This window comes from Lichenostomus cassidix, chromosome 2, assembly GCF_008360975.1.
Source record: "Lichenostomus cassidix isolate B80296 chromosome 2, HeHo_3.0, whole genome shotgun sequence".
Taxonomy (NCBI): Eukaryota; Metazoa; Chordata; class Aves; order Passeriformes; family Meliphagidae; genus Lichenostomus; species Lichenostomus cassidix.
The window spans coordinates 131,595,289-131,621,724 of NC_139482.1; the positions used below are offsets into that span (position 1 = coordinate 131,595,289).

General features: G+C 40.7%; 1 protein-coding gene and 1 long non-coding RNA gene across 14 annotated transcripts in view; one reads left to right on the forward strand and one right to left on the reverse strand.

Annotated features, from left to right (window-relative positions):
* Window positions 1–19,992, reverse strand: part of UBR5 (ubiquitin protein ligase E3 component n-recognin 5) — an 87,002-nt gene extending 67,010 nt beyond the window's left edge. For 12 of the 13 annotated variants that reach the window (XM_085053351.1, XM_085053349.1, XM_085053345.1 and 9 more), the window contains exons 1-5: window positions 19,865–19,992; window positions 1,979–2,023; window positions 1,415–1,496; window positions 1,163–1,239; window positions 250–369 (exon numbers count right to left, since the gene is read on the reverse strand). In XM_085053351.1, coding sequence (XP_084909477.1) covers window positions 250–369; window positions 1,163–1,239; window positions 1,415–1,496; window positions 1,979–2,023; window positions 19,865–19,926 — 386 coding nt within the window. In that variant the 5' untranslated portion in view covers window positions 19,927–19,992. The remainder of the gene's footprint in view (window positions 1–249; window positions 370–1,162; window positions 1,240–1,414; window positions 1,497–1,978; window positions 2,024–19,864) is intronic. The other variant, XM_085053350.1, reaches the window with a different exon arrangement.
* A 243-nt stretch (window positions 19,993–20,235) lies between these two features.
* On the forward strand, window positions 20,236–25,705 carry LOC146442308 (uncharacterized). The gene is made up of 3 exons (XR_014850224.1): window positions 20,236–20,956; window positions 22,378–22,437; window positions 25,217–25,705. It is a non-coding gene; the product is annotated as an uncharacterized LOC146442308 (long non-coding RNA).
* Window positions 25,706–26,436: the final 731 nt, after the last annotated feature.

Here is a 26,436-nt window from a genome sequence, read left to right on the forward strand (position 1 = left end):
ACAGCCAAAACCAAGGTATTCTTCACACACAGATGAAGAATTCTCCATATCCTAGGTGCTGAAGGGTCACTTAAACGTCTGTTACTTTAACCAAGTCAATCAAGGGGGTTTTTTTGGTTATACCCTACCTACACAACTGCTGTGATTATACGTTCCCTTATACAAACTGCATACAATTTATATATGTGTATACACATATACTCAAATATCGAACAAACAGATTGCAGCCTCAATCCTATCAAAACTTACCCAAGGGTGTTGCCTGCCAGTCTGCCCAGAGTTTCAGAACCAGACAGAAACCATGGGGAGTCACTAGTCCTGCCTGGCCTGGATGTCCTTCCTGCCCCTGAGCCACTGCTCAACTTTGAACTGAAAGTAAAAGATGGTAAATCAGTCACAAAACAATCCCAAATGGGTTAAGAACAAAACCTGGAATCCCAGGTTGAAATTGCCAGGGACTTAGTCTGGTAACATACCAGCTTAAGCAACACCCTTGGGGAATATTCCAAACTAATCTAACTGTATATTAAGAAGTACACTGGAAAAAGAAAGTGGAAAGCATGCCTAACAGACCTTACGTACATCGGCAATCCATAATAGCACAGTTGCAAATACATATTAAGCTAATTAATGATTTGAGTTAGCCACTGTGCTAAGTTTTCCATTAGTGTATATGTACAAATTGTAATCAGCAGGTGTACCATCCATAAACCTGAGCCTGAATATGCTACTTCGATATTAAGTGGCTTAAATTCAAATATGAACCATTAATTAGTCCTATTAAAGGGGACTTACCTGGACTGAGGACCACAGGTCTAGAAAGTGAGCCCTGCCAGATGGAACCATTTTCAGAGCGGATTCCACATAAAGCTTAACAATTTAACACAGTTTCCTTCTTAAAGATTATTTTTGGATGAGTTTGTTTCTTGAAGTTAAAGAGAGCCTGTCTCACTTCTTTCAGAATCACATATAGTATTTCTTCCTACACCGATTTGTCAAGCTAGGCTGTTTGGCTGCATCACCATAACCATTGTGTTTCTACTCAAAGTATTCATTCCAAAATCTACTTTGAAAGCAAACAAATAACAACAAAACCAGAAAAGCAGCCAAGCTGCTTATCGAGTTAAAAAAAAAAAAATCTTAGAAGAAAAGCATTTCTTACCCATCACTATTCTCAGGTTTACCCAATTCCAGTCTGTCTGGTTGAACCGAAAAACCAATCCTGCAGACTCTACCATCCTGTATTTAGAACAAGAAAAGCAAGTGTTCAAAACTGAAATATAAGAAAAGTTTACCAAAAAAAAAAAAAAAAAACATAATACATCAGTTACTGAAGAGTGTTAATGAATTTAACGTTAGAAAAACTAATTTTAACTATATGGCTTTGTTATCTCAGATGATTTCAGCAACTTACCTCCAGAAGAAATGCAGCGTGATTTGGTCCCACCACACACTGTTTAATAGTGGCCTGTTCCAACACATTCAAAGGCGGGTGGCTGAAAATAAAAAGTGAGAATTTACAACATTTTAAAACTTTTAAAGTGTAAAAAAAAAAAAAAAATCAAGTTGTGCATGGAAGGAAAAACATGCAGTGGTGATTATCAATATAAAAAACTTTCGAAAATGACAAAATATGTATTAATTGAAGCACACAGCACATAAAATGCAGGGAAAAAATCTTAGAAGGTGATAGGTTTCATTTAATCTGAGCAGCAATAAATAACAGGGCTTACACCTCATATTAAGAAGTCATTTCATAATGAGGATTTTAATAATATAATTTATCGTAACTGAGAACCTCCCATTTTCCTCCTGCGTTATATGAACTGTATTATCTGAAGCATTTCTGGACTTCAGTATCAGTAGCACTGAGGATTTCTAAGGCTACATCATCTACAGTACAATCACCTACTTCTTGCTGCTGTTAGGGAAATTGTATGTTCCTAAATGATTTACAGCAGCATGTGATTTGCCTTACCTGTTTAAATTATATTTGTTCAGCTTCTCTGAAACTTCCCTTAACCTGAAACAGAAAGAAATGAAGCTGTTATTTGATTATATACTCCACAGTCCACAACATCCACTCACACAGCATATTCATGGTATTATGGGAACAACTTACCATCACATTAAAAAATACTACTCGGTGCTGGGAGTCTGTTTAAGAACTGAACAATGTTCAGCTTCAAATCAGATTTTTGTTTTGGATGTTTTTTGCTTTGGAGTTTTACCCTTGCCACAGAACCAATGTTTCCTTGCATTTCTGTGTGTTTTGCAGGTCACTAGCACAAAACACTACTCTTGCCTTGTTGCAACCATTTACAACTTCATACACAAAATAAACATATGAAGCAACGGCCATGAACTGTAGATATACATGTATTTCCTTCCACAAGCTTGAATACAGTATCTCAGAGGAGACAAGTTTATAAACTTCTAGGAAATTCAAGTATGTGGCATGTGAGAGTCAAAAAAACTACAGTAAGCTCCTCAAAACTAAAAAGACAAGGAAACAGATGTACAAAAGCCAACAGCAAAAGGGACAAACAACAAATTCTGACTAGCAGAAGAAACAATCCAGAGAAATGTCACTATTTATAGGGTTATGTAAAACAGTATCCTTACTAAAAGGTAAAGAATGTATTCAAAAGTTCAAAAGATCAGAACAGAATAGAAGGCCAACCTGTATACCACTCCTGCTTAAAGGATACTGTATCCAAAAATGGAAAGCAATGGAGTAATTTCTAAGGTAATTTCTAATCTATTTAGGAAAGATATGGGCAGTAAAGACACTCAAGTAGTATCAGGTAGGCACGTCAATTAAAGTTTGGGTTCCTTTTTTCCCAAAGGAGACCAGCAATCTGACAAAGCCCTTGAAGAGCTTCCAATTATGATCAGAGTATTTGCATTATATCAAGATATAAAACCAATACTAATTCTGTAAAAATTATGCAAGGCGATCTTAATTAAGAAAAAAATCCCAGCTTTGGTACCACACTCATCCTAGCATAAATCAGCAACACCTTTCTAAACCTAACAAAAAGACATGCACACCACCACTGTTTTCCTCACTTTGAATCCATGTCTTTAAATCCTTTCTTTTTACTTGCTTCATTTCAGTTTCTATACACAGACTATGGACAATGGACTTCAGCTACTTGCAAACCCTGAGCATGAGAAAGAAAACAGATTAGAGGTCCAAACAGTCAAATCTTAACATTATCAAAAGTTTGAAGTATTTGTCCTGAGGGAAAAAATAAGGAGAAAAATCTCTAAAGTGTGTTGGAGAAACAAGGTGTTTTATACTGACAGAAGTATCTTGAAGGCCAAGAAAAAAAGAAAATTGAAAAAAAGACAGCAGGAAGGAATTGAATGTGTTCAGAATTGCCTTTTGCTATCCAAGCCAAGCTGCCAGTTTTTAAGTAGGCAACTTCACACTCCCAATTTCCAGCCACAGCTGCTTCACACAGGCCAAGAGTACATACACAAATAAGGCTTCTGTGAAGACAACCCACAAAAGCAAAACAGAAAACACAAACTTCCCATGCAATCTGTGCGAAAGGTACCCCACAAGAGTGAACTGTGGGAGACTGTGGAATGAACCCCAAGCTGAATGGCATACACTCCACAGCGTATCATACAGTTTTAGAAAGCAAACAGGGATTGCTGCATAATATCTGACAAGATATACATCCCTGAAGTTTCATATCTTGAGTGTACCACCTACTAGCTTCCTGCAGGAATCCTGAGCAGTTTCCCATTAACATTTCTCTCCTGGCAAGCATGAGTAATAATTATAGAATAGGAAAACCTACCTTTAAATTCACTGCACTGCCTTAAAGAAAAGCTGAGAGTAACAAAATTAGCACTTTATTGGAGATGGTTACTAGACTAGTCTATAAGCAGCATTTAAAGCTTCCATATCTGAGCCTTGTGTCACAAAACCTGACCACTACCAAAGAAACAGACATACTTAAATTTGAAAAAAATCATCATATTCCTTTTATACCAGTAATAAAATGAAGTAATAGGAAAGAAATATGCTCAGAAAGCTAAGACTTGAATAGTCAATGAACCCATGAGTAACATCAACCAAGACAGCAGGTCTATCTGCAACAAGTACATGTCAAAAGAGATCTAACATTGCTGAAAAGAGGCTGCTGTCACTCATTAAGGGGAGTGAGCAGAGAAGGATATAAGCAACAATGCTGAAAGTACTAAACTCTTCTACAGAAAGCAAAAAAAAGTAAAAACTATCTCATGCCTCAACCATCTCACATGCAACTGCTGTAATAGGTGAAATTAACAAGTACTGCTTATAAGCTCCTCTAAGTCCACAAGGACTCGCATTTGATGCGGAACACCACTGGGAGTTGTTCCCTGCTGGGCTGCTGGTTTCACCCTCATTCCTCGCCTTTCTTATGCAGGCACCAGCATTCAAATGAACACTAGTCACAAAACCAAACCAGCAGAAAACAAGAACCAAGCAGAAAGACATGTTTGTATACTCTGTATGGAGAATCCCTCTGTGCAAACAAAAACTTGAAATAATTTCCTGCATCATTCTAAGCCTTTCTACCTGCACAGTAGCAGGGTATTGTACCCCTGACCCTCCGAAGGGAAGAGCTTCTTTAACATCAGGGTAATTTTAATAATACAGTGCAATAATTTCAACTGATGGTGCTCTGGAAGAAGAGGTACAGGCAGAGATGATTTAATCAATTCTCACATTAGGTAAGGTCAACATTTTCACAGAGACCTTTTTCTGCGGTAAAAGCAATCTCCAATATAAAAGCCTTCACAGGCTATGCTTCGAAAAGTTCTCATTAAAGGCAGTTAAACTATTCCAAAGGACCAAGTTAGAAACAACACGTGGTTTCATCACAAACATATTTGGAGAAATGCACTAGCTTGGCAACACTTTTAAGACAAAGTTTAATGATGATGGCTCCTGTATCAAGACACATATTCTTTAAATATTACTACTGAAATTAATCCAAAACCAGTTGTGATGAAAAGAAAGTCAGTTTGTCCAATCCAAGTAGGAATTTCTTTCATTTCAAGTTTTGCAGCTACAATTCTAGCCTCTAGAAACCGATCAGAGTAGAAGGGATCTATGTTCACACTAAGCAACCAAAAAGGGTCTAGGTCAGGACTACCACAGCTCAAATTTCCCACACAGCGCTTTTAATTCATCACAAGAAATTACTTTCCTCAAAGAAGATTTTTATTTCCAGACAAGTTTATCTCAGAACCCATCCTTCCACCTTATCCTGCTTTATAAAAGCAGGTTAGCCTAAAAAACGCAAGATAGTTACAGAGAAAATTCCATTTCATATTACTGAAGGTAGGAGTTGCAGAGGAAGAAAAGGTACTTTAAAAAAAACAAAAACAAACAAACAAAATGTAAACCAACCAAATAAAAAAACACACATGCATACACAAGAAACCGCCAACAAAAAAAACAAACAAACAAACAAAAACAACACAAAACAAAAACACACACACATATACACACACACACACAAAAAACCAATAACAACAACAAAAAAAACCACCACCCCCCCAAACCCAGCTTGATACAATGAACTACTTCAATTAGGGAAATAGTAACTAAAGCTACTTCAAGTCTGGTGGATTTTTCTAAGTGATCAGGCCTCTCTTTAAGACAACTCAATACGTCAATGAAGCCTGTAATCCAACAAACTTATGAGACTTCCACACCACAGCAGACAAAAGTATACAAGTACCACTACAGTGCTTTTCCAAGGGAAGGCTAATAATAATAATAATAATAATAATAATAATAATAATAATAGCAACAACAAGCAGATATCCAAGGGGACACACCCATATGACACAACCAATTGAAGCACTGGAGAACAGTATTGTATACCTATCAACGCTTAAAAGGTAAATACAACCTTCATCCCCGTACCTCAGCTGAGATCCTGAAGTGCTCTGAGCACAGACAGTAAGACCCAAGGAAGCAGCTTTGCAGCCAATTTACAGGTTTTGGCTTAGCAGAGCTGCACAGACTCCAGATCAAAGATTTCTCACACCTGCCTGTCTTGAATCACATGGAAATGAGCTCCTGTGCTTGTCTATCAGTGTCATGAAGACAGTCTCAGAAATGCAGAAAATGCACCCCAGTGAAAAGTTTAAGCAAATACGTTATCTTCATTTCCTAATTCTGGGGTAACTGTGATGCTAGACGCTGTCTGTCACGGATGTAAGTTCACACCCAGCTATCTTGCATGCAACAATACAGCATACAGAAAGATCCTGCCCCCAACTGCCCTCTCAAACATTAGAGAGCAGCTTCCAGAGAGGCAGCCTGCCACAGCGACACCTTTCTCCTACTGGAATAAATGAAGATTTAGAGTGTGCTTTAAGTCATTCTGGGCAGAAAGGGGGGAGAATCCATAAAATCAAATGCTGAAGTACCACACAAAAGCAAGCAATAAGATTATCTGTAGGAAATAATGCACATAAGAAAAAAAAGACATCTCAAGCACAAGTACAAAATTACAGGCTCCAAGGTAACCACTACTGTTCAGCAGGGTAGTGGGATAATGTGTTTAGACTATAATACACAGATCACTGAAACAAACTAGATAACAAAGAAACACTTTGCTCTACTCAGTCAGTAATCAGGAACACCATGGCTTACACTGTGTCCTCTCCACATTTCAAGAATTATAAATTAGGACTATTTGGTTATTACCTACTAAACCAACACATATTGCTCAGGAAATCCCCAAGCTGCAAATTCTTAGAAGCTGGAAAAGCATCACTATACGTCTGCCCTATTCTAACACTCTTCTCCTGTCAATCTAGCACTGGACTCTGCCACAAACAGGAGGGAAGTAAGATGGACTTCTTGTCTGACTTGAACAGTTATACTTGTATTTCATGGTATCAGCCAACACAAGTTTATGGAACACGGCTCCCAAACTTTATTTCCTATTTTGCAGGACTGCCAGTTTGGTTAATAAAGGTAGTTCTGACCATTTTATAGTTCTCTCTGGAACAATGGTAACACACTGGGCTGATTCAGTAATCTGCGGTAGAAAGCTAATATGGCAAACACCAAACAAATTAATGTCCTGGAAAGAGCTTTCTGCAATGTCACTGAAAAGTCTTCAGGTAATACAGTGATTGCAGAATGAAAACTCTCTGACAGCAGACCATTACTATTTAATGATATAACAACATTGATGTAGATAATGACCTAAGTTAGGTATAAGCTAGCCCACAAGAAGGTTAAAGCACGACAAGAAAAATTAGCAGAAATAGGATAGGAGCATCAACATCAGAAGGTTAAAGATGGATACCCATCAGTATCTAATATTGAGAGGTAAATACATACTGCCGAGGCAGGTAAAATTACTTGTTCATTTTCTTCACCTTACAGAGAATGTAAGCATGTATTTTAGTTCTAGTTTAAAAAAAAAAAAAAGGCAGATTTCACATCACTGTATAGAAGAACAAGGGGAGAGCAGTGCATATTGTCTAGTAAGGCTTTAATGCTGTTCCACAACATGCTCACACAGAAGCTGTTGATGTTCAGGCTGGATGAGCAGATAGTGAGGTGAACCGAAAACTGTCTGAACATCTGGGCCCAGAGGGTGGTGATTACTGTCATGAGGTCTGGCTGGAGGCCAGTGACAAGCTGTGTGCCCCAGGGGTCAATACTGGATGCAGTCCTGCTCAACATCCTCATTGACAATCCAGGTGATGGGGCAATGAGTGCTGATGACACCAAACCGCAAGAACTGGTGGATATACTGGATGTCACACTGCCATCCAGAGCACAGCAACCTCATGACCACCAAGGGGAGGCGAGGCACAAATCCCTGCACCCTGGGAGGAACAACCACATGCACAGGAACAACCACATGCTGGAGACTGCCCAGCTGGAAAACAGTGTGGCAGACAAGGACCTGGAAATCCTGGTGGACACCAAGTTGAACATGAGCCAACACACCTCACAGCAGAGAAAGCAAATGGCATTCTGGCTGCAATAGAGAAAGTACTGCCAGCATGCTGAGGCAGGCAATCCTTCTCTTTATTCTGCACTCATGAGGCCACATCTGGAGTTCTGGGCTTCCCACGTCAAGAGAGACATGAACATACTGGACAGAGTCTAGCAAAGGGACATAGAAATGATAAAGGGGCTAAAGGGTCTCTCAGAAGAGGAAAAGCTGAGAGAATTTGGGTCTTCAGCCTCAGGAAGAGAAAGCTCTGGGGGGTATCTTCTCAACATAAATGAACATCTAAAGAAAGGGTAATAAAGGGGACAGAGCCAGGATCTTTCCAGCAGCACCCAGTGACAGGACCAGAGGCAGCAGACACACACTGAACACATGAGGTTCTGTCTGAACATCAGGGTGACCAAGCACTCACACGGGGTGCTCAGGGAGCTTGCAGAGTCTCCACGCTTGAGAGTAATTGAAAAGCCATCTGAACACAGTCCTGGGCAACCAGCTGCAGATGGCCCTGCCTGGGAATGGGACCAGATGCCATCGAGAGATCCGCTCCAACCTTGGCTATTCTGCAATTGATATTGAAGATTTACTACTTTCAAGATGTGATCTCCACACATTTGACTTGAAGGCACAGCAGCAAAAGGAGGGGGTTTGCCATTGAAAAGCTAGGAGCTCATGCTTTGCTACACAGAATCCCTCTTAGGTCAGTGGCACAGGAAAAAAGTTACACCACTGACTCAGGAAAAGTGTCAAGAGTTAGACATTCAGTAAAAAAAATTCATGGTACTAAAATATCCAGATACTATATCCCGGAAGTACTCTGTTTCTTTAGCAGGAACAGCAAGACCAGGGGCAGAAACCTGTAGAATTTGTGAAATGCCTCTGACTACCAATGAATTTTTAAGCTGGACAACTGGTTCCTCTAGCTCAGAATGTACTTACACCCTTTCTTCAGATTTATCATTTAAGTGACACTGAAAACTTCCCACTCTGAATAAAAAAAAACCCAGAACCATAAACCCACACCACAATGCAAAGCATGGCCATTGCCTAGCTCAAGAGGAATACAAAGACAATCATGCTTTTTAAATCAGCAAACACCCATAAGCTATGAAATAGCATAGCTCCTTTTCTGGAAAAAAGTTGTAGTTAACAGTCTGAATATGAACAGGAAAAAAAAAAAATCACAAATCGAATGATCCCGACAGGATTGGCACCGAGGAGTTACAGCACACCTACATGTCATTTAGCATATTATCTAGAGCATTTGATAATAAAGTAGATCAACAGCTACAGGTTGCCTAAACACCTAGTGGTATTCCTGCGGAAAAAAAAGAAAAAGAAAAATACACTACAGGAGAATGAGTCAGCCTCAATCTGAGGCCCTTCTATGGCAGTAGATTTCCAAAACCATAGTTAGCAAATCCAGGCAATACAATATAGAAATCTGTTCTCTGGTGCAGAATGCATCAAATCATCATTCTGTGTTCTCAGATTCCATTCAACTGCACAAAGTCCTTGTAGCTGTTCTGTTTAACATTTTGCAGAAGGCAATTTCTTTAGCCAGAACACCACAACAGCTAAACAACTGGATCAACCAACACAGCTGAGCTCTGAATCTTAAAACAATTAAGGCTGTCAGCTATTTAACTATCCATCACTTTAGTAAGTATATTCTCTTGTGATAATAAAACATGCATAATGGGAATTTATAACCCCATGGTTCTAAATTCAAGGATACTTGAAAAATACACACAATGATAACATGAGCCAGTGTTACTACGCTGAACAACAAACAAATGTTAGCTATCAAAATACATACATATATATATATATGAAGCTGTATATTTGTTTAACTAGAATGAGTGCAACTTAAAAGACCACATTTAGGCAAAGAGGGGAAAAATCCTATTTTTTACAGTCAGAACATTGGTGTTGTGATTCCACAAAAAAAAAAGCTACCAAAATAAAAATCCAGCCATTGAAAATCAAAACCTTTTTGTGTCCCATCATGGTAAGACTGTTAATGCTCCTTCAGGAGTTAATTATGAAGGACCAGGGAGGTTGTGAATTTACCAGCATACCAGTTTAAAGCCTGGATAGCCAGGTTCTTGTCCCAGCTGAGGTTACTGTGGGAACCCAGATCATCTCTTCCCCATTTTCCTTTGCTCTAAGCTTTTGGGAGCTGTGATCACTTCATACAAAGTTGGAAAATGGCCTTTAATTAGAGCATTCAAATGCTATAAAATATTTTTAAAAGTAAGAACTGTCACATTATTAAATACTTTGTGTCTTGACTAGAGAAAAGCAACTGTATGTTTTGTACAAGTGATTTTATTAAAAACAAAGCACAAACAAGAACTGAATTCTAATCACTTTGCTATAAAGTCCAACAAGCTTATTCTCATTCTGAATTAGTTTTAGCAACAGGGAAGGATCATTTAGCATGTCCAGTCCTTTATTTGCCAATTCCTCCAATTCCAAGCCTCAAAGTATTCAACAAAAACTCTGATATCACAGTGTTATCTGCATGTACTTTTTCAAACATGTTAAAAACTGCATTTTAAATACCACAGACCTCCTCCTCACACTGCACTGTCTTCCACTAAAAAACACATCTTCAAAACCTTTCTCTCAGACACTGCATCTTTGATTTAGATAGGAATGGACTGAGGCCTGGAATAAAGAGTAGAGAGCAAGCACCACGCCAGCAAAACAAGCAGCCAAATCGCTTTGTCAGATGCACAGTGCAGGCAAAATAACTCAAAAGAAACCCCAGCTTCTGAGGTGCACAGCTCATCCAAATACATTTTTTGCACAGTCAGAAAAATATTTTTTTCCCATCTGCCTGCACCCCAACCATGAAACTCCAGGTGCTTCCCTCAGTGTAACCAGTGTTTTGGTTCCTCTAGAAGAGCTCATGAAGCAGCACACTGAGTACCTCCTGCTTCACATTTTGCTGAGGGCCGTATTATTTCAGGTAACAATCTTGCCAGATACAGATTCTGCACAAGAGAAGAAAACCAAAGCTTTGGCCATTCCAGCAAAACAGCCTGTTATTGCCCAGCCTTCCCATGAGGAGTAGGGCAATCCTTTCCAGACTGCCTTCTGCCTACCCAATCTGCCCCACAGTGACTAGATGCCATGATCTGTACCATTTCAACATTTAATTAAGTACCTTTAAATTACTGCTCTAGAGACAGACATACTTTGTCTAAGTCAGTGAATTGTGTGTACAATGAGTTAAAAAAACAAAAGGAAAATAAGAAAAGCAAAACTGCTGTTACTAACATACTAAGTAAGGCTAAAGCAAAACAAAAGAGTTCCAACAACCTAAGAAAGATCTTCATTAAAGATAAGACAACAATAACGCACTTATACTAAAAAATATACTACTACTAAAATATAATGTATTAAAAGCCATAGATTCTCTTTAGAAGAACATCTCTTGATGTTGACTAAATAGAGAAAAAATGCATCTCTGACCATTTTCAGGCTGGATAAAGAACAGCAAAAATTTCATACCATAAATGAAAGAATAAACAGAGAGACACATTTAAGAAAACTAATTTTGTAAAATTAACAAGAAATTAAAATGATACCACCCTTACTAGAAGAAGTGACAGACCTCAATGGCTTCAAACAACAACAGAGTAAGGCATACATTCAACTTTATTCACATAGGCAAATATTTACTTTCCAGCTAAGTTTTTGGTAAAAATGCTGTAGCACAAACATTTGTCTATATTAAGTCAATGCCAGACTGCACACTGACACCTACATAGTGAAATTAAAAATTTTAGTAGAATCCAGAGATCCCAATCAAGATCCATTTCACTCTATCAGAACTACTTGCATATGTATAGAGATAATCCTTTCCAAAGGTAAAAATCGTGAACGTTTGAGGAAACATAATGGATAATAGAGAATGAGGCATAATCAAAGAATGTAAGCAATTTTCAGAAATGCTGTTTTATCACAGGTTTGGACTAAACTAATCAAATACTACTTCTACAGCACAAAGAAAAAAAAAAGACAAAATTCACATCCAGTTTAACTAGAGATGATAGCAAACATGCTGCAGAAAGTAACACCAGCGAGACCTGAGTACAGAGCAGTTTCTTTCTGGGCCATCTTCTAAAGAATAGGCAAACTAAAGCTGCATGGTTATAATCACCCTCAAGATTACTCAAGTATTACCCCCAAGTAACTCAAGATATGTTGAATTGATTCCTCTGACAAAAATAAAAAACACATCCTCTTGAATGTGGATGGGTTTTTGGGCTTTTTTTATTTTTTTTGCTGAAGACAAATTTCATAAGATTATTGACATCTCCAGCAGCCCTGGTACCTTCATGTGCTGCATTACACTACTGTTGTCACAAATTAAACTGGCAGACCTCATGGCTGGCAATAAAACAACAATGATAGCAAGAAATTCCAACACAGTTAATGTCCAAAATAGCACTAATCATGGAAATGTTTTGAAAGTATTTTACTCTGCATTCTTTAATAAAGCCCACATTATAAAAATAAAATCAGAAAATGAGACCAAAACATTTTGGGGTATGTTTTCTGATAAAAGGCAGTAACCAGTTTAATGATGAAAAGCTGTCCAAAACAACCTTACAGAAAATACGCATTTTATCTCCACTGTAAGCAATCTGATGTAAGCAATTTGAGAAATCAACTTAACAGCAAATGGCTTGGGATTACAAAAACTAGCCAAAAAGACGAACCGTAAGATGCTACACTAAAAATCATTTCTAGAACTGCAACAAAATAATCAAGTTGGGATGTTAAATATTCTAAACTTCACTGTACCAACATGGATTCGTACTCTAAAACACACTGCACTTTAAAGTGCAGCAGCTAGGATTTGCTGAAAGACTGGGTGAAGTATATTTAGTATGAGAAATTCCCCTGACAAGTGCTGGGTATAGCAGTGAGACTTGAGAGATGAAGACAAAATTTTCAAAGACAGTAAATGTAATGGTTACATCACTCCTCACCTGGAACCAAACTGCCAGTTTTACATAAATGAAGATGACCAGTGCTCCCAACTTAAACCTTTCTACTGAGGTTTACAGTATGTTTCATCTGTTTAGAATTGTCACACTTCATACCTTTGTATCCGTGAGTACATGTTCTATCCCATATAAAACAATTCTTTAAATTGAAGCAAAATGCTAATCTCCCTGGAGGGGAAGGGTAAGAGAAAAGGAAGCAATGTTGGTTGACTGCATTTTTTTAAGCACAGACTATTAGAAATAGACCACAGAGTTTATTGCCAAAATAGTTCTAAGCCAGAAAGAACAAATAAGATCTGAAGTTCAGATCATTATTCCTGTACTGGAGTAACTAATGCTGTGTCATCCTCACTTAAACTGTCAGGCTTAAGGTTTTGGACAAAATACATGTCTGTGAAAATTAGATTTGTGTGTTTATTTCAATATTTTTTTCTTCTAATTGTTCCTCTCAATTAAAAATCTTCTAACTACTGCAACCAGGCCTTGTCTTCACATTTTGTCTGGGGCATATAGAGATGCCAACTACTGCAGTCTTCTACATGGAGTTGCTCCTGAGAGCCAAATCCTTAGTGGACTTCAATGAATTCAAACTTAAAAAAATGTCTGCACAACTGAAAAGTAAAAGTAGTTTTTTTGTAAATGTTTTTTTCCTGTATAAGTGGCTGCTGACTTGATGCAGAGAAATTCAAAACAACAGCTTTTACACCAAGCATTTTGCAATTTTTACAGCAAATTAGATTTCTGCTAGTGTAATCACTAAAATAAAACATCTTGAACCCCCTCCTCTTCTTTACCAAAGTTTCAAATACATAATACCACCTATTTAAGTCACAAATGATTTACTGTGCCATAACTATGAAAAGGCAGCTACAACACACTGCAGTTTGCCAAGCTTAGGTTCATCCTTGGTTGTTCTTCCTCAAGTGTCAAGTAATCTTTCATGAAAATATAATTGTGTACCGAACAGTTATCTATTTTAGATAGTTTAAGAAAGAAAGTGTCATACCCTTCACAATTATTTTATGATTTAATCACAAATTTGACAAACATCCTACAAGGCAATTAGAATATTTCATAAATACATACTATACCAAAAATTACCTCAAATGTAAGTTATTGTTTATAGTGTTTAACTTTTACAAATATTTAGCGTATAAATGTTGTTGACTGATACCTTACTGTTTTCAGAATCAAAAACATTTTTTTCTGACAGCTCTGACTAGCGGTGCCAGCCTTAAAATACAGCTACTGATATCTTAGTCCACTAATCTTACTTTATCATTGGTCTAACAAATATGCTCAAACCTTATATATGATTTGAGAAGGAAAAAGGAAGCAACATTTGTGCCCCAATTACTATTTTACTGAATTCCTTGTGACAGGTCACAACTACTCTCAGTCCAGATCATATTCACAGTACAGTTTCACATTACAGTAGCCAAAATAAACTTGCTGCTTTCAAAATGGAAGGAACTCAACCCTGCTTCCTCTTCCCTGTTCACTACCAACTCTCCCTCCTGCAGCACTTTTCAAAATATTCTGATGCTCATCCAATAAGGACATAAACCAGTTCAACTTCCTAATGCACTGACTTTTAGTTACTTCACTTTACCAGAGCTATCTTTATATCATTTTAGCAAATTAAGTCAGTTTCCTATGGGATCAGAAACTTAGAGTTAGTGCAACGTAAGAGGCAGGGAAAACAAACCTCCACCTTTAGAAGAGAGCAATTACTTTGACTTACAACATCTCAGAAAAGTTTCAGCAAGAACACTCGTAGACAATTACATATATACTCTCCAAAAAGCAGCATCTGGGGTGCAGCAAGCAATTGCAACCAGAGGAGGACCTTGCCAGAGCAAAGTCCACAAAGGCTTAGAATACCAGCCTATGTGTAAGTAAAGTTTCACATTCGACCAGACATGAAATGATGCTTATGTGTAAATTCTGATGCTTAACTTCACAAATTATTGTTCTTAATAACAATACTGAAGTAAGATCAAATCTGAATGCATTGCTGCGTGTATGAGTCCTATAACAGTCTGTATTACCACAGTGGTGATGCAAACTTTTTAAGGCAGTCAAACCATTTCGTTTTTTAAATGTGTTTCCACCTGAGAGTCTGATGATAATGTTAATAATAATAATAATAATAATAATAATAACAATAATAATAATAATAATAGGACCATGACAGTCATACCATTCCCTCACTCTTTTCTGGAAGAGCTCAATCCAAATTTGGCTATGCATTCAAGAAATTAACCCTAAAACCAAATTCAACACCTCTCCTGTTACTAAAATTTCATCAAGCACCTGTAACTCAGGGAATTCAAATACTTTATCAGTTATGGCTTCCCAGTAATAAAACCATCTATTCCTTTTTGAAGCAGACTACCTGGACTTTTGCTGAAGTAGATTAGGAACAGTTTAAAGCACACTAAAATAAATCACTCAAGTTAAAAGAAGTACTGTCCTATCTACACACAACTTTCAAGTTTTCTATTTAAGACTGCATCAGTCAATCCCTTCTTTTCCCCAGCTTGGGGCAGCAGTGCAGATCCCACACAAGTAACAGCAGAGAAATTCGTGCTTGGGCTGCCTTCCTCTACACAAGAGGACAGGTAAACTCCCAGCATGCCTGTGGACCTAGAAGAGCGGTTTCAGGGCTAAACAAACACTTGCATTATCAGGAGCTCTCTCTCCCTCTCTGTGCATGGCTCCTGCAGACACGTGGGGCCAGCTCCACATCCCTGCTGGCTCCCTGCACAGCCATACCACACCCTAGGCCAGCTCCTTCCAGCAACATCTGCTTGAGATTTTTAACAGATTTGCTCACCAGTAAATGCAAGGGGGGTGGCGTTTGCCGGAGTAGCAGCCACATATCCACTGATCACTTCCATAGTACCTTTAACCGATGTGTGGATTAAAAAGGTATGGTTTTGCTAGGTATTTTTTTTCCACAAAAATGTATTATCAGAGAGTGCAAACAATGCAGGCAATGCAAAATACACTACTTAAATTTTCAGTTCAGGCATGGCCTAAAGTAAGTAATATTTAAACAACAGAGACAGGCACTGAATGTACTATTAAGGGAAACAAAGTCATGTAAGAACTAGATCATCGTTTCTTCCCCCAAAGCTGACTCTACATACAGACTCACTGAAGCTTCAAATTAACTTTTCTCATGTGTGTTACTGGTTTCAAAGATATTACTGCCAGTAAACTTACTACATGACACTTCTCAACACCCATCTTAAATTCAGAATAACCTCTATTTAACCAAGTTCATTACATCTCATCTTCAGGAGGAGAGAAAAGACCACATTAACACTGTGTCAATGACCACTTCAAAAATTACATCTTACTCTATGCTAGGACTTAAACAGCTTAGCTGACAAAGATTTTCTCAGTACAAAATAGAAACAAAGTCAAAGTTTTGAGGTGAATCCAGTCCCTGAAGGTTAGTTCATGCACTTAAAAGCCATTTATGTAAGGTGAAAGACTCCCCCTTCTCCTTAAACAGAGCAGCAAGTTAAACTGCTCCTGTGAGGTTTCATAACAGCCAAGAAAAGGCTATTTGTCATGGTTACACCCACTTCCTAACCCAACATAAAATTAAGAAATATACTAAGAAGAATTTACTAAGATTAACTTATCTATGAAACTGTGTCAAACTTCCTCCAAAGAGCACAAAGTCTCCAACCCTGAAAGAGATGGATAATTGACAAAACATACCTAACACCCACCACAACAGAAGCTGGACACCTCTCTTTCAAATATTAAAGCCATTAATTATTTACATCCCAAACACTCCATGGAGTTTTTTCTCAAACTGCAGGCCATACCAAATTTTTCTCCCATTAAACTCTTCATATTCAGTTTGCAGAGAACGAATTGCTTGGAGGGAAAAGTGCCAAGTTACCTATCTTCCTAAATAAACTTACCAGAAAAACCTTAATTACCTCAGTTCATCCTAAACAAAAGATTAGCCTACTAATGATTACAAAAGATGAATCCTAAAACAACCGCAAAATTAAGTATAACCTTGTCCTCTGTGAACTCTCTTCAGTGTCACCAGCTCCCAGATGTCTGAGTGAAGAAGTCAATGCTGTTTCAGCTTATTTGAGAGAGGACTAATAACTACCACCAAGGTACAATATTAACCTACATTTTCAAAAACACTAGCTAAGAAGTATTTTCAGATGATGAGTAGGTGTGCTCAGGAGTCCTCCAACTATTTGTGGTTCTACAGTTACTTTTTCCTCTTTTCTTTGAAGTGTTTTGCCATTCTCCCAGTTGTTGCATGAATTTGTGGGATAACGAATTACAAGGAAAACCTAATAAGAGCTGTAGAACAGAATGACAGTAAATGCACCCAACTGAACTGGGAAAAACTTCCTCACATTTTGTTGAATACTTAAGAGCAGAGCAATACTTCAGAAGAAGCATGGTTCAAAAACACTTCACTCCCTCCACACATCTACACTGATTATTCAGCCTAACGTATCAAATACTTGATTACAATAATTCAACGGTGACCTGTATCCTGAATACACATGGATTGCACTGATAAATGCCTCATATTTTAAGTGATTATTCCTTAGACCCAGAACACAGCTCCATTACTGAAAGCATCCAATGCAGAATTATGATCCCAAAATCTGATTCTGAGGAACAACTATCATTCAGAATACAGACAAAAAAAAAACAACCCGACTGACCACTGGCTGCAGCATAGACTCAAAAACGTCTATAAAGTGAGAGAGGAAAGAAACATCACAGAGACATGAGACATTCCAAGATCCTAACATCTATGAGTATGTGGATGAGAATTTATTAAGCTATCTAGATCCTGATCTACACTGACAGAACAGTAATAAGCAGCAATGCTACTGATAAAATTGAACTGGCATTTCCAGCACATATGTGTGTGCCTCAACCCTATTTATGAATCATTCTGATTTCACTGCATTACAAGTTCTGATACATAGCTTCTGCACTTTTAGTAAAATTATATTTATGAAGTCAAAATTTCTGACTTGCAGCTCAGATCAAGAAGTGACTTGATCTTTCAGAATAGTCACTACTTAACAGCACTTCTGCAGCTTTCTCCATGTATTAATTACCACACATTTTGAAGCTTCCTGTATCAAATAGTAGTTTCAAGAGCTGCTGCTGTGGTAAGAAGGAAAAAAAATAAATCAAAAAAACCCGACAAGGCATTATGAAGACTGAAGGGGACTCATATTTTATATCAGTGTGTAAACACAATAGGTAACATTAAAGAAAAAACAGATGAGCTCTCTCACTTGGAGCAAAGTGTGATAATTGCATGCTAAATGTTTTCTAAGGGCCTATCAACATAAAAAGAAACCAAAAGAAAACCCACTGGGGTCCTTTCAAGTTCAAAGTCCTAGATTTTACTCCAAATCAAAACAGTGCAAGCAGTAAGTAGAACTCCTAGTACAACATCATTTCTCAGTTTGTCATGCAAAAGAAAGATGGTCTACGCCAAATTTGAGCGGAGTACTTATGGAGAAAGGTACTCAGTCCTGTAGGAACGGCTAGACCTCCTAGGAAGCAGGATTCTATAAAATGTATTATCAGGCTAAAGGAAAAAATACACTCCACACTAACACACTTCAGGCTTTGGACCTGTTTTATCTTTAGAAGTTTCTTTTCCCTGTATAAGGATATAGATTATGTAGCTAGGCAGAAATTCTGTCTTTAAAAAGATCTATTTTCCTCATCATAAGCTCTCAAACCTCATCTGTTTTAAGAGACATCTCAGCAAAGACTGGTCAAGGCAAAGTGACCTAACTACAAATAACTGTGAAGTGAGTTGGACCCTGACCTACTCTGAAACCTGGCAGTATCAAAATCAGGAGAGTATAACCAAGAGCTCATGCTTTTTACAACTTACAAATATTTAAATATTCTTTAGAATCATTAAATAACATTTATCTACAGCGTAAAAAAACTTTAGGTTTCTATCCAGTGATGATTAAAGATCACGATTTATTCACACATAAATTTGTAAGAAAATAAAAACGAAGTTACAGGTTTTCTAACAATTCCTACATAAAAGAGCAAAAGTAAAATTTGCAAGCTATTACACATACCATTAACAGTTGCTACAGAAGAAATATTTGACAGCCACACAGAGCTGTCAAACACACGTCAAGCAGTGAAGAAAATTTGGTTCACGGATTCATTTTCTCCCAAGCACTCCAGTTTCTCCCCAGCCTGCAATTTCTCTCCCCCAATCCTACATAAAGTTAGCTGCGTGGTTTCCAGGCTGGCAGCTGTCATCCCCATCTCAGCCAAGCCGCACACCATCAGTGATTTGGAGATCGGGCCTCCTTTTGTATCTCACACCCGGTGCGTGAGCAGGGAAAGGCAGCGCACACCGGCGCTGCGTGTGACAGCGCTGCCGCCTTTATCCCCGCTCCCGTCATTCTCTCACACACCGCGATCCCCCACCCGCATTGTCTGCCTCGCTCCATCCCCGATACACACGGACACGTTCTCGCTCCTCCGCCAGGGATCCCCGGGAACCCACTCCCTCGGCCAGGGATCCCCGGGAACCCCCTTCCTCGGCCGGCCGCCAGGATTTCCCTGGCCGGCCGCAGCCCCCGCCGGGCCCGCGGCGAAGGTCGCGGTTCCCGGGCCCCGCGCGGGGCCAAGCTGGCGGCGGCCGCCGCCGGGAGAGGTCGCTCGGAGCGGGACGCCCCGGGACCCGGCGGAACCGCGGCCCGGCGGGGGGGGTCGGGCCAGCCCCGCTGCCCCGGGGCCCCTCCCCTCGCCCCCGGGGGGCCCCTCCTCTCCGCCCCCCCTCACCGGTCGTTGAGCTGGTCCTCGGTGCCCGGCAGCGGGTGCACCACGAAGTGGATCGAGGTCATGTTCCGCGCCGGTGCCCCCCCGGCGGCGGCGGGAGGCGGGCGGGCGGGGGCCGGGCACACAATGGGGGCGGCGGGGGAGGAGGCTCTCGGCCCCCGTCCCTCCCCCGGGATGGTTCGCGGCCGCCCGGCGGAGTCTCGGGCTTTCGGCGGCCGCGGCGCTGCGGGCGCGGGGCGGGGCGGAACGGCCGCAACGGCGCCGCTCGGAGCTGGGCCCGCGCCGCGCTCACGCACGCGCCGCCATCTTGGCTTCCAGCGGGCCCTTCTCCCTCCCCTCCCCCGCCCTCCGTGCGCCGCGACAGGGAAGGGGCGGGGCTTGACCGGCGCGCGCGGCGGCGCGCGTGCAAGCCTCGTGCTGACTGGCGCGCGCGGCTCCCTCCCCTGCCACTAAGCGGGCCGCCGATTGGCCCGGCGCGTCGCCCTCGCGGCGGGGCGCGATGACGTCATTGCGCGAGAGGCACGTAAAGCACCACGTGCCTGCCCCGGGTTCTCTCTGCCCCTCCCCCCTCCCCCAGCCCGCAGGGCGCTCGCGGGGCGGCGCGCGGCTGCACCTGAGGGGCTGGGCGGGAGCCGAGCCGCTGCCCCTCGGCCGGAGCTCCGTGGGGAGCGGGGGCTGGGGCTGTGAGAGGCCTCAGCGTGCTGCTCCCCAGGGGTGCTGTGTGTGGGGCACAGGGGTTCCTCCCGATGCCCGCAGGTGCTTCAGACCTAGCGCCCGTCCGCACCCACTCTCCGCGGCTGGTGCTGACTCTGTCCTTTCCAGTTGCTTTTCTTGTTGCATTTCTAGTGAGTCCTCCCTAGAACAGCCGGGATTTTCACCATTTTTTACGGAGGTTCACGAAACTGTTAGGGTTGGAAGATGACCTGGAGATCATCCAGTCCTAGCCCTGTGCCAAGGCAGGGTCGCGTGGAGCAGGTGACCCAGGAACGTGTCCAGTTGGGTTTGGAATGTCCCCAGAGACAGAGCGACATCCCTGGGCAGCCTGCTGCAGTGCTTTGCCACCCTCAGCGCAAAGTAGCACTTCCTTATCTTGAGGTAGAATTTGTATTTCAACTTACGGCCTTCAGTCCTTGTTCTGTTGCTGGGCACCAGCAGAGTCTGGCACCATCCTCTTGACACATTCCTTTAAGATATTTATATGTATTGATGCGGTCCCGTTTCAGTCTTCTCTAGACTAACCACTAGGCTGCTGGTATACCAGAATAAAAAGCTATCTAACACACTGAAACTTTCAGGTGCCGCTGGCCTTATGCGCCTTTCCTCTGGACCGGGTTTAACTGAACAGTTCCAAGCGGTCACACCTTGCCCATGGAGCTGTTTTCAGCACATTAACATCTCAATGTACCGACGGTTGAGTAGCAAAGTCAATAAAACAGCCATTTGTTTCTATAGAAACTAAACACCTTAGCAGGGATTGTAGCAGGCTTTGGTTTTGGTGGGGGTTTTTTGGTGATTGTTTTGTTTTGTTGGGCTTTTTTCTCTCTTTTTAACTGGAATTTGCTTGTTTTGCAGCCTGCTCTTGCTTGTTTTGAGGAAATCAGAAATTTGGAAAAATGACTTAGAATTTTTTAGCATGTGAGGAACGATGGTAATCACATGATAATGGTATAAAAAACCGTCTAGAACCTAGTTCAGCGAGTTACGATTAATTTCTGAGACTGTATACTCATCAACCCTAAAAATCTCAGTTTGTTCCCCTACTCTCAGACCAGAAGGAACTTTGCAAGTTCCCATATTCCCCTTCCCTTTCTTCCTAGGCTGTTCTTCCGATACAACTGAAAGGAGCTAATCCAAGAGTCAGCTGATGCAGCTGCTTGCTGCCCAAAGGTTTGGGGAGTTTGTGAAGGTTTTTTCCCAAAACAAATATCGTTAACAAGAAGAAAGGTAAGAGAAAGAAAAAATATTCAATTTGTGCATTCCAGATTTCTTATTTTCAGATGAAGTTTCCTCATATGTTCTGTTCTCAAGTGACAGTGATATTCAAATGCCTTCAACAGTACAAATAAGTAATTTAGCTTATCCTGGGAGGAAAATACTAACAGGTTTCTGGAAGTCCAGAAGGAATGGGACTCCTGTTTGGTAGTGAGACAGTGCAGTAGCTGTGCTGTATTTTTAAAAATTAGTATATCCATATTTACCTTTTTACTTTTTTCCTGTTAGGACAGAGCTTAGAGTTTCTGGGTTATTTAGTTCTGCGTTTGATTGTACCAAAGTTTGTTATTTTTTTCCTGCCTTTTTCTTCCTGCGACATCAGTCTTTATGCTTTCCCTGAAAAGATTTGTGTTTATCACAGTGAGAGATTCTCATGAGCTGTCATGACCTCAGTTATTTTATTAGAATCATCTGCATGTTTTGATAACCACCTGAAAAGCCTTACTTCTCAATTTGATTTTTTTTCTCGGACAAAAAAAATTGATATTTCCGTTTGACAGTCATTCCTCTTTTCCATTGAACAGTAGGAAGATGGGTCACGAGAATTCCTGCAAAGCCTTTGGGAATGCTGTCAAGAATTTTTGGTAGGTTTTGGGAAGTTCCAGATATTTGTGTTTGCTTTTCTGTTTAAGATGTAGTTCTCTAAAGCATTTACCTTTCCAAATGCTATGACTTGTTCATTGGAATTCTCTAAGGGGGTGGGCATAAGGAAGATAATTCCATTACTCTTCGTTCCACCGTTAACACACAGCCTTTAAAAGTTAATGGGTTATGGAAACCTGTTAGATACAGGAAAGGAGCTGGGAAGGCTTTAAGGGGGGGCACATCTGTTAGGCCTCAGCAATCTGCTTCTGGCCATTTCCAAGCAATCCTTTTCTCTAGCTTTATTTACATTGTGTCTAAACCCCAGTTTTAGCCATTGCTAGTGGCTTCGCCAATGCAAATACTCAGCAAGAACAGAAATGAAAAAAAAAAAAAATGGATTCCACTGGAACTTGTGTTCAGAGCCAGAATAAACTTGTGTAGTGCAAATGTCAGCTCTTGTTCACATGAAGAGTTTATGTTGCTGTCTAAAATGGCATCTAATTGTAAAGCATAGGTGAGAGGACACAAAGCCAAGTGGTTCAACTGATGATGATTTTCTGACACGGGTTTGGAATATGGAGGAAATCATAGCTCAGGGATGTGAGGCTGCATTTATTGGTCGACTTTTGCATTACCAGGAAGTGGCCGGCATTGAATGCCTGCCTTGGCCACTGATGCAATTCGTGGAAGATAATTATGGCCATAACAGCTTGATGGCCCTTTGATTATCTGAATTTGACTTCAAATAAATTGCATTCTGATAGCAGAGCTGCTCATTCTTACAACTTGTGGTTTTTAAGAACTTAAAAATAGGAGATTTTCCCTAAATTCTCTCGGTTGCCCCAGTCTGTTGGATGACAGCATGCAATACTGAAATGGTATTTAAAAATTCATATTTGCCAAGTCATGGGGAAAAAACCGTAAGAACCAAACCAGATTTTTTTCTTTACAAAATGTATCTTTAAGACAACACCGTATGTCTTGGCCTAAGAAATTTGGCTCCCTACGTTGCACAGCTCCTCTGTGTGTAGATAGTGGTATTTTCAAGTCCAGGTAAAGCTGCAGCTTCCTTATGAAGGTGTAGCTATAAATACACCAACACCCAACCAGAAGAACAAGTTTCTTGCTGGAATATTTTCTGTGCAAGAGTTTTGTCAGCTTGGAAATACCATACAAAATAACTCCTGTGGGATCACTGCTGTCATGTCTGAAACTGAGTTTTGATGAAAGTCAGTGTTACCTGAAGTTTTCAGACTGGTAGAAGCGCATAGGTTGGCAAGGACCTCTGGAGGTTGTCTTATCCAGCCTCCTGCTCCACAAGTGTTCAGTTCCAGTGGATCAAGAACTTTCACATTGGAAAAAGCTTCTGAATAATACACACTGGGACAGATTCATTTCCAACTGCTTGCAACTCAGCAGCTGCAGGCCTGGTGGATTACACAGAAGTATTAGTTCTGAAGGGAGGGGACCTGCTAAAGATGGGAGGATTGGGGTTAGAGGATTGCAAGGGACTTTGCTCTGTAAAGAGTGGGAGCAGATGCCAGCAGGTGTACCACAGGCAGCGGTGCCTGCGGCTGATGGGACATGCAGAAGTCAGGGAGGAGGCCCTGAGTAGAAGTAAAGGCTTCAGGCACTGAAGGAAAGCTCCATAATGCACTTTCCAGGCTGTTAACTCCAGATGTCAACAGAGATGACATCAGGCTGGCACCATAAGATTGTATTTTGCTCTGGAAGAAATTAGGCCAGCATTCCTGGAAATGTCAGGCAAGAATGCTGTGCAGAAAACTGCAGTTTCTAGATTGTTCCCAAGGCTGAAAAGAAGTTCCTATAATGAGCAACGAAGTCCATGGCAGGGTTTCCATCACCCTGTGCCACACACTGAAGCAATGCAGGTCTCACCCTGCTTCTTGCCCTCCCTCTGTCTAGGTATAGTGTCAGAGGAGTTTCTTGGGGGCTGGGAACCTCAGGCTTTTAAACTACATCCGTATGTTTTGCAACACAAGGTGCATAGTTTGCAAGTTAACACCAAAAATCAGACAATTTCATCTGAGGACTGCACTGTTAGCCATTTGCTTTCTGCTGTCCTGGGCAAAGTTTTCTCATGCTCATGTCCCAAGCTGTCATAGCCTGATTTTTATGTACTTCGCTTAAATTTCATGACAGCTGAAATTTCATCTTGATGTTCGGTTTCAAGTGTTTATATTCTCTTATTTTCTAACTTATACCTGGCTATCAAGTAAAAACATCACTGTAATAGAAAAATTATTTGTCTTGTGCACAAAATGATGCTGGTGTTGGTTTGTTTTGTATTGTGAAGTATTGTTTAAGGCCAAAAAAGAGCAGGTAGCTTAGTAAGGTTCAGAGCTGATGCAAACTCATTTTCCATAAAACTTTTCTTACAGTGGGTTCTTCCGTGTCTAATAGTGCACACACCATTTCTCTCTGCCCTGTGGATTTTTCAGCAACTAAAAAAAAGTTGAGTTCTGCTTTGATTTTTATCTTTCCCCTAACTGCAGTACTAGGGGGTTCTCCTGCTTCCTCTCCAATGCTTGGGTCAATTAAGTTAACAGAGATGTCTGAGACCAAAAATTTGTGTCAAAATTTTAGCTGAAAGAGACTCAGATATTCAGAAATGAAAATGGTGAACTTTGACACAGCCTGCAGATACAACACTTGCTACTGGACTGAAGTATATCTGTTTAAAACAAGGCAATACTGCAGGTGCCTGATCTCCCTTTTCCTCCATTTTCTGATCTACTCTGCATTTCCTCTCTTCAGCTCTGCAGTGAAGGACTCCCTGGATAAAAATTAGGACTTTGCAAGAAATTAAACCAACAAGAAGGCTGGGGAGGGACTTTCTACAAAGGCATGTAGTAATGGCTTTACACTAGAAGAGAGCAGATACAGATGAGAGATAAGGAAGAAATTATTCAGTGTGAAGGCGGTGAGGCACTGGAGCAGGCTGCCCAGAGAAGTTATGGATGCTCCATCCCTGGAAGTGTTCAAGACCAGGTTGGATGGGACTTGGAGCAACCTGGTCTAGTGGAAGGTGTCTCTGCCTGTGGCAGGGAGGTTGGAACTTGGTGATCTTTAATGTCCCTTCCAACCCAAATAATTCAAGGAATCTATGATCTGTTTCTCCTTTCTTTACTACACAGTATGGTTTGCTTTCTCTGTTTAGGGGTGTTGGCACAGCATGTTTGGGATCAAAGTGAGGTTTCTGCCAAGTGTTCACTGGAGTTTGTAGATCCACTGGTAGCTGGTAGACTGAGATTTTGGCACTCACTTGACATTGCTTCTCATGATGGTTGTAGCCCCTTGCTTGCATCTTTCTCTTCCATCTCCCACAGAGACACTTCTGAGCACCTATTGCTTCTGACTGGGCATCCAAGACATTTTTCTTGTCCAGGCCCCATCACAACGTTTACATGATCACTTTTTTATGTGTAGACCAGACCTGTCTGCTGACAAATGCAGTTGAGCTGACAAAAGTGACAAGAAGAACTCACCAGGCAGCCCTTTGTGTGACTGTTCCTGTGAGGCTGGTGTGGGCAGAGCTGGAGTGCACAGTGTACATGCTGGGTGTATGTCTGAGGCTTTGTGTCACCTGGGCAGGTGTTCCTGTGCAGGCAGCTATAAAACAGAGTTGTGTTCTTTTGTATCAGAGCAGCTTCCTGCACGTTCCTGGTAAGGAAAGACAAAATTTGTTTGAACTTCAGCAACATTAAAAGTGTGCATGTGTTCCTAGGGGGTTGTCTGGGTTCCCTGTGGAATTGCCTGTTCCTTCTTATCTGTCTGTAGGCTGTCAAGAGATGTCCAGATGATTAACTAGGACAAGAAAAGGGTTTTTTATTTTCCTGTTAGTTAAATTTGATTGAGTTAGCTACTCTTGTCTTAACCATATTTACCTTCAAAAGTGGCAGTTTTGAAAAAAAAAGCCTTTATAAAATGTGTGGGTGAAATGCATTCACAGCAATAGTTCTGTGTGGCCTTGATTC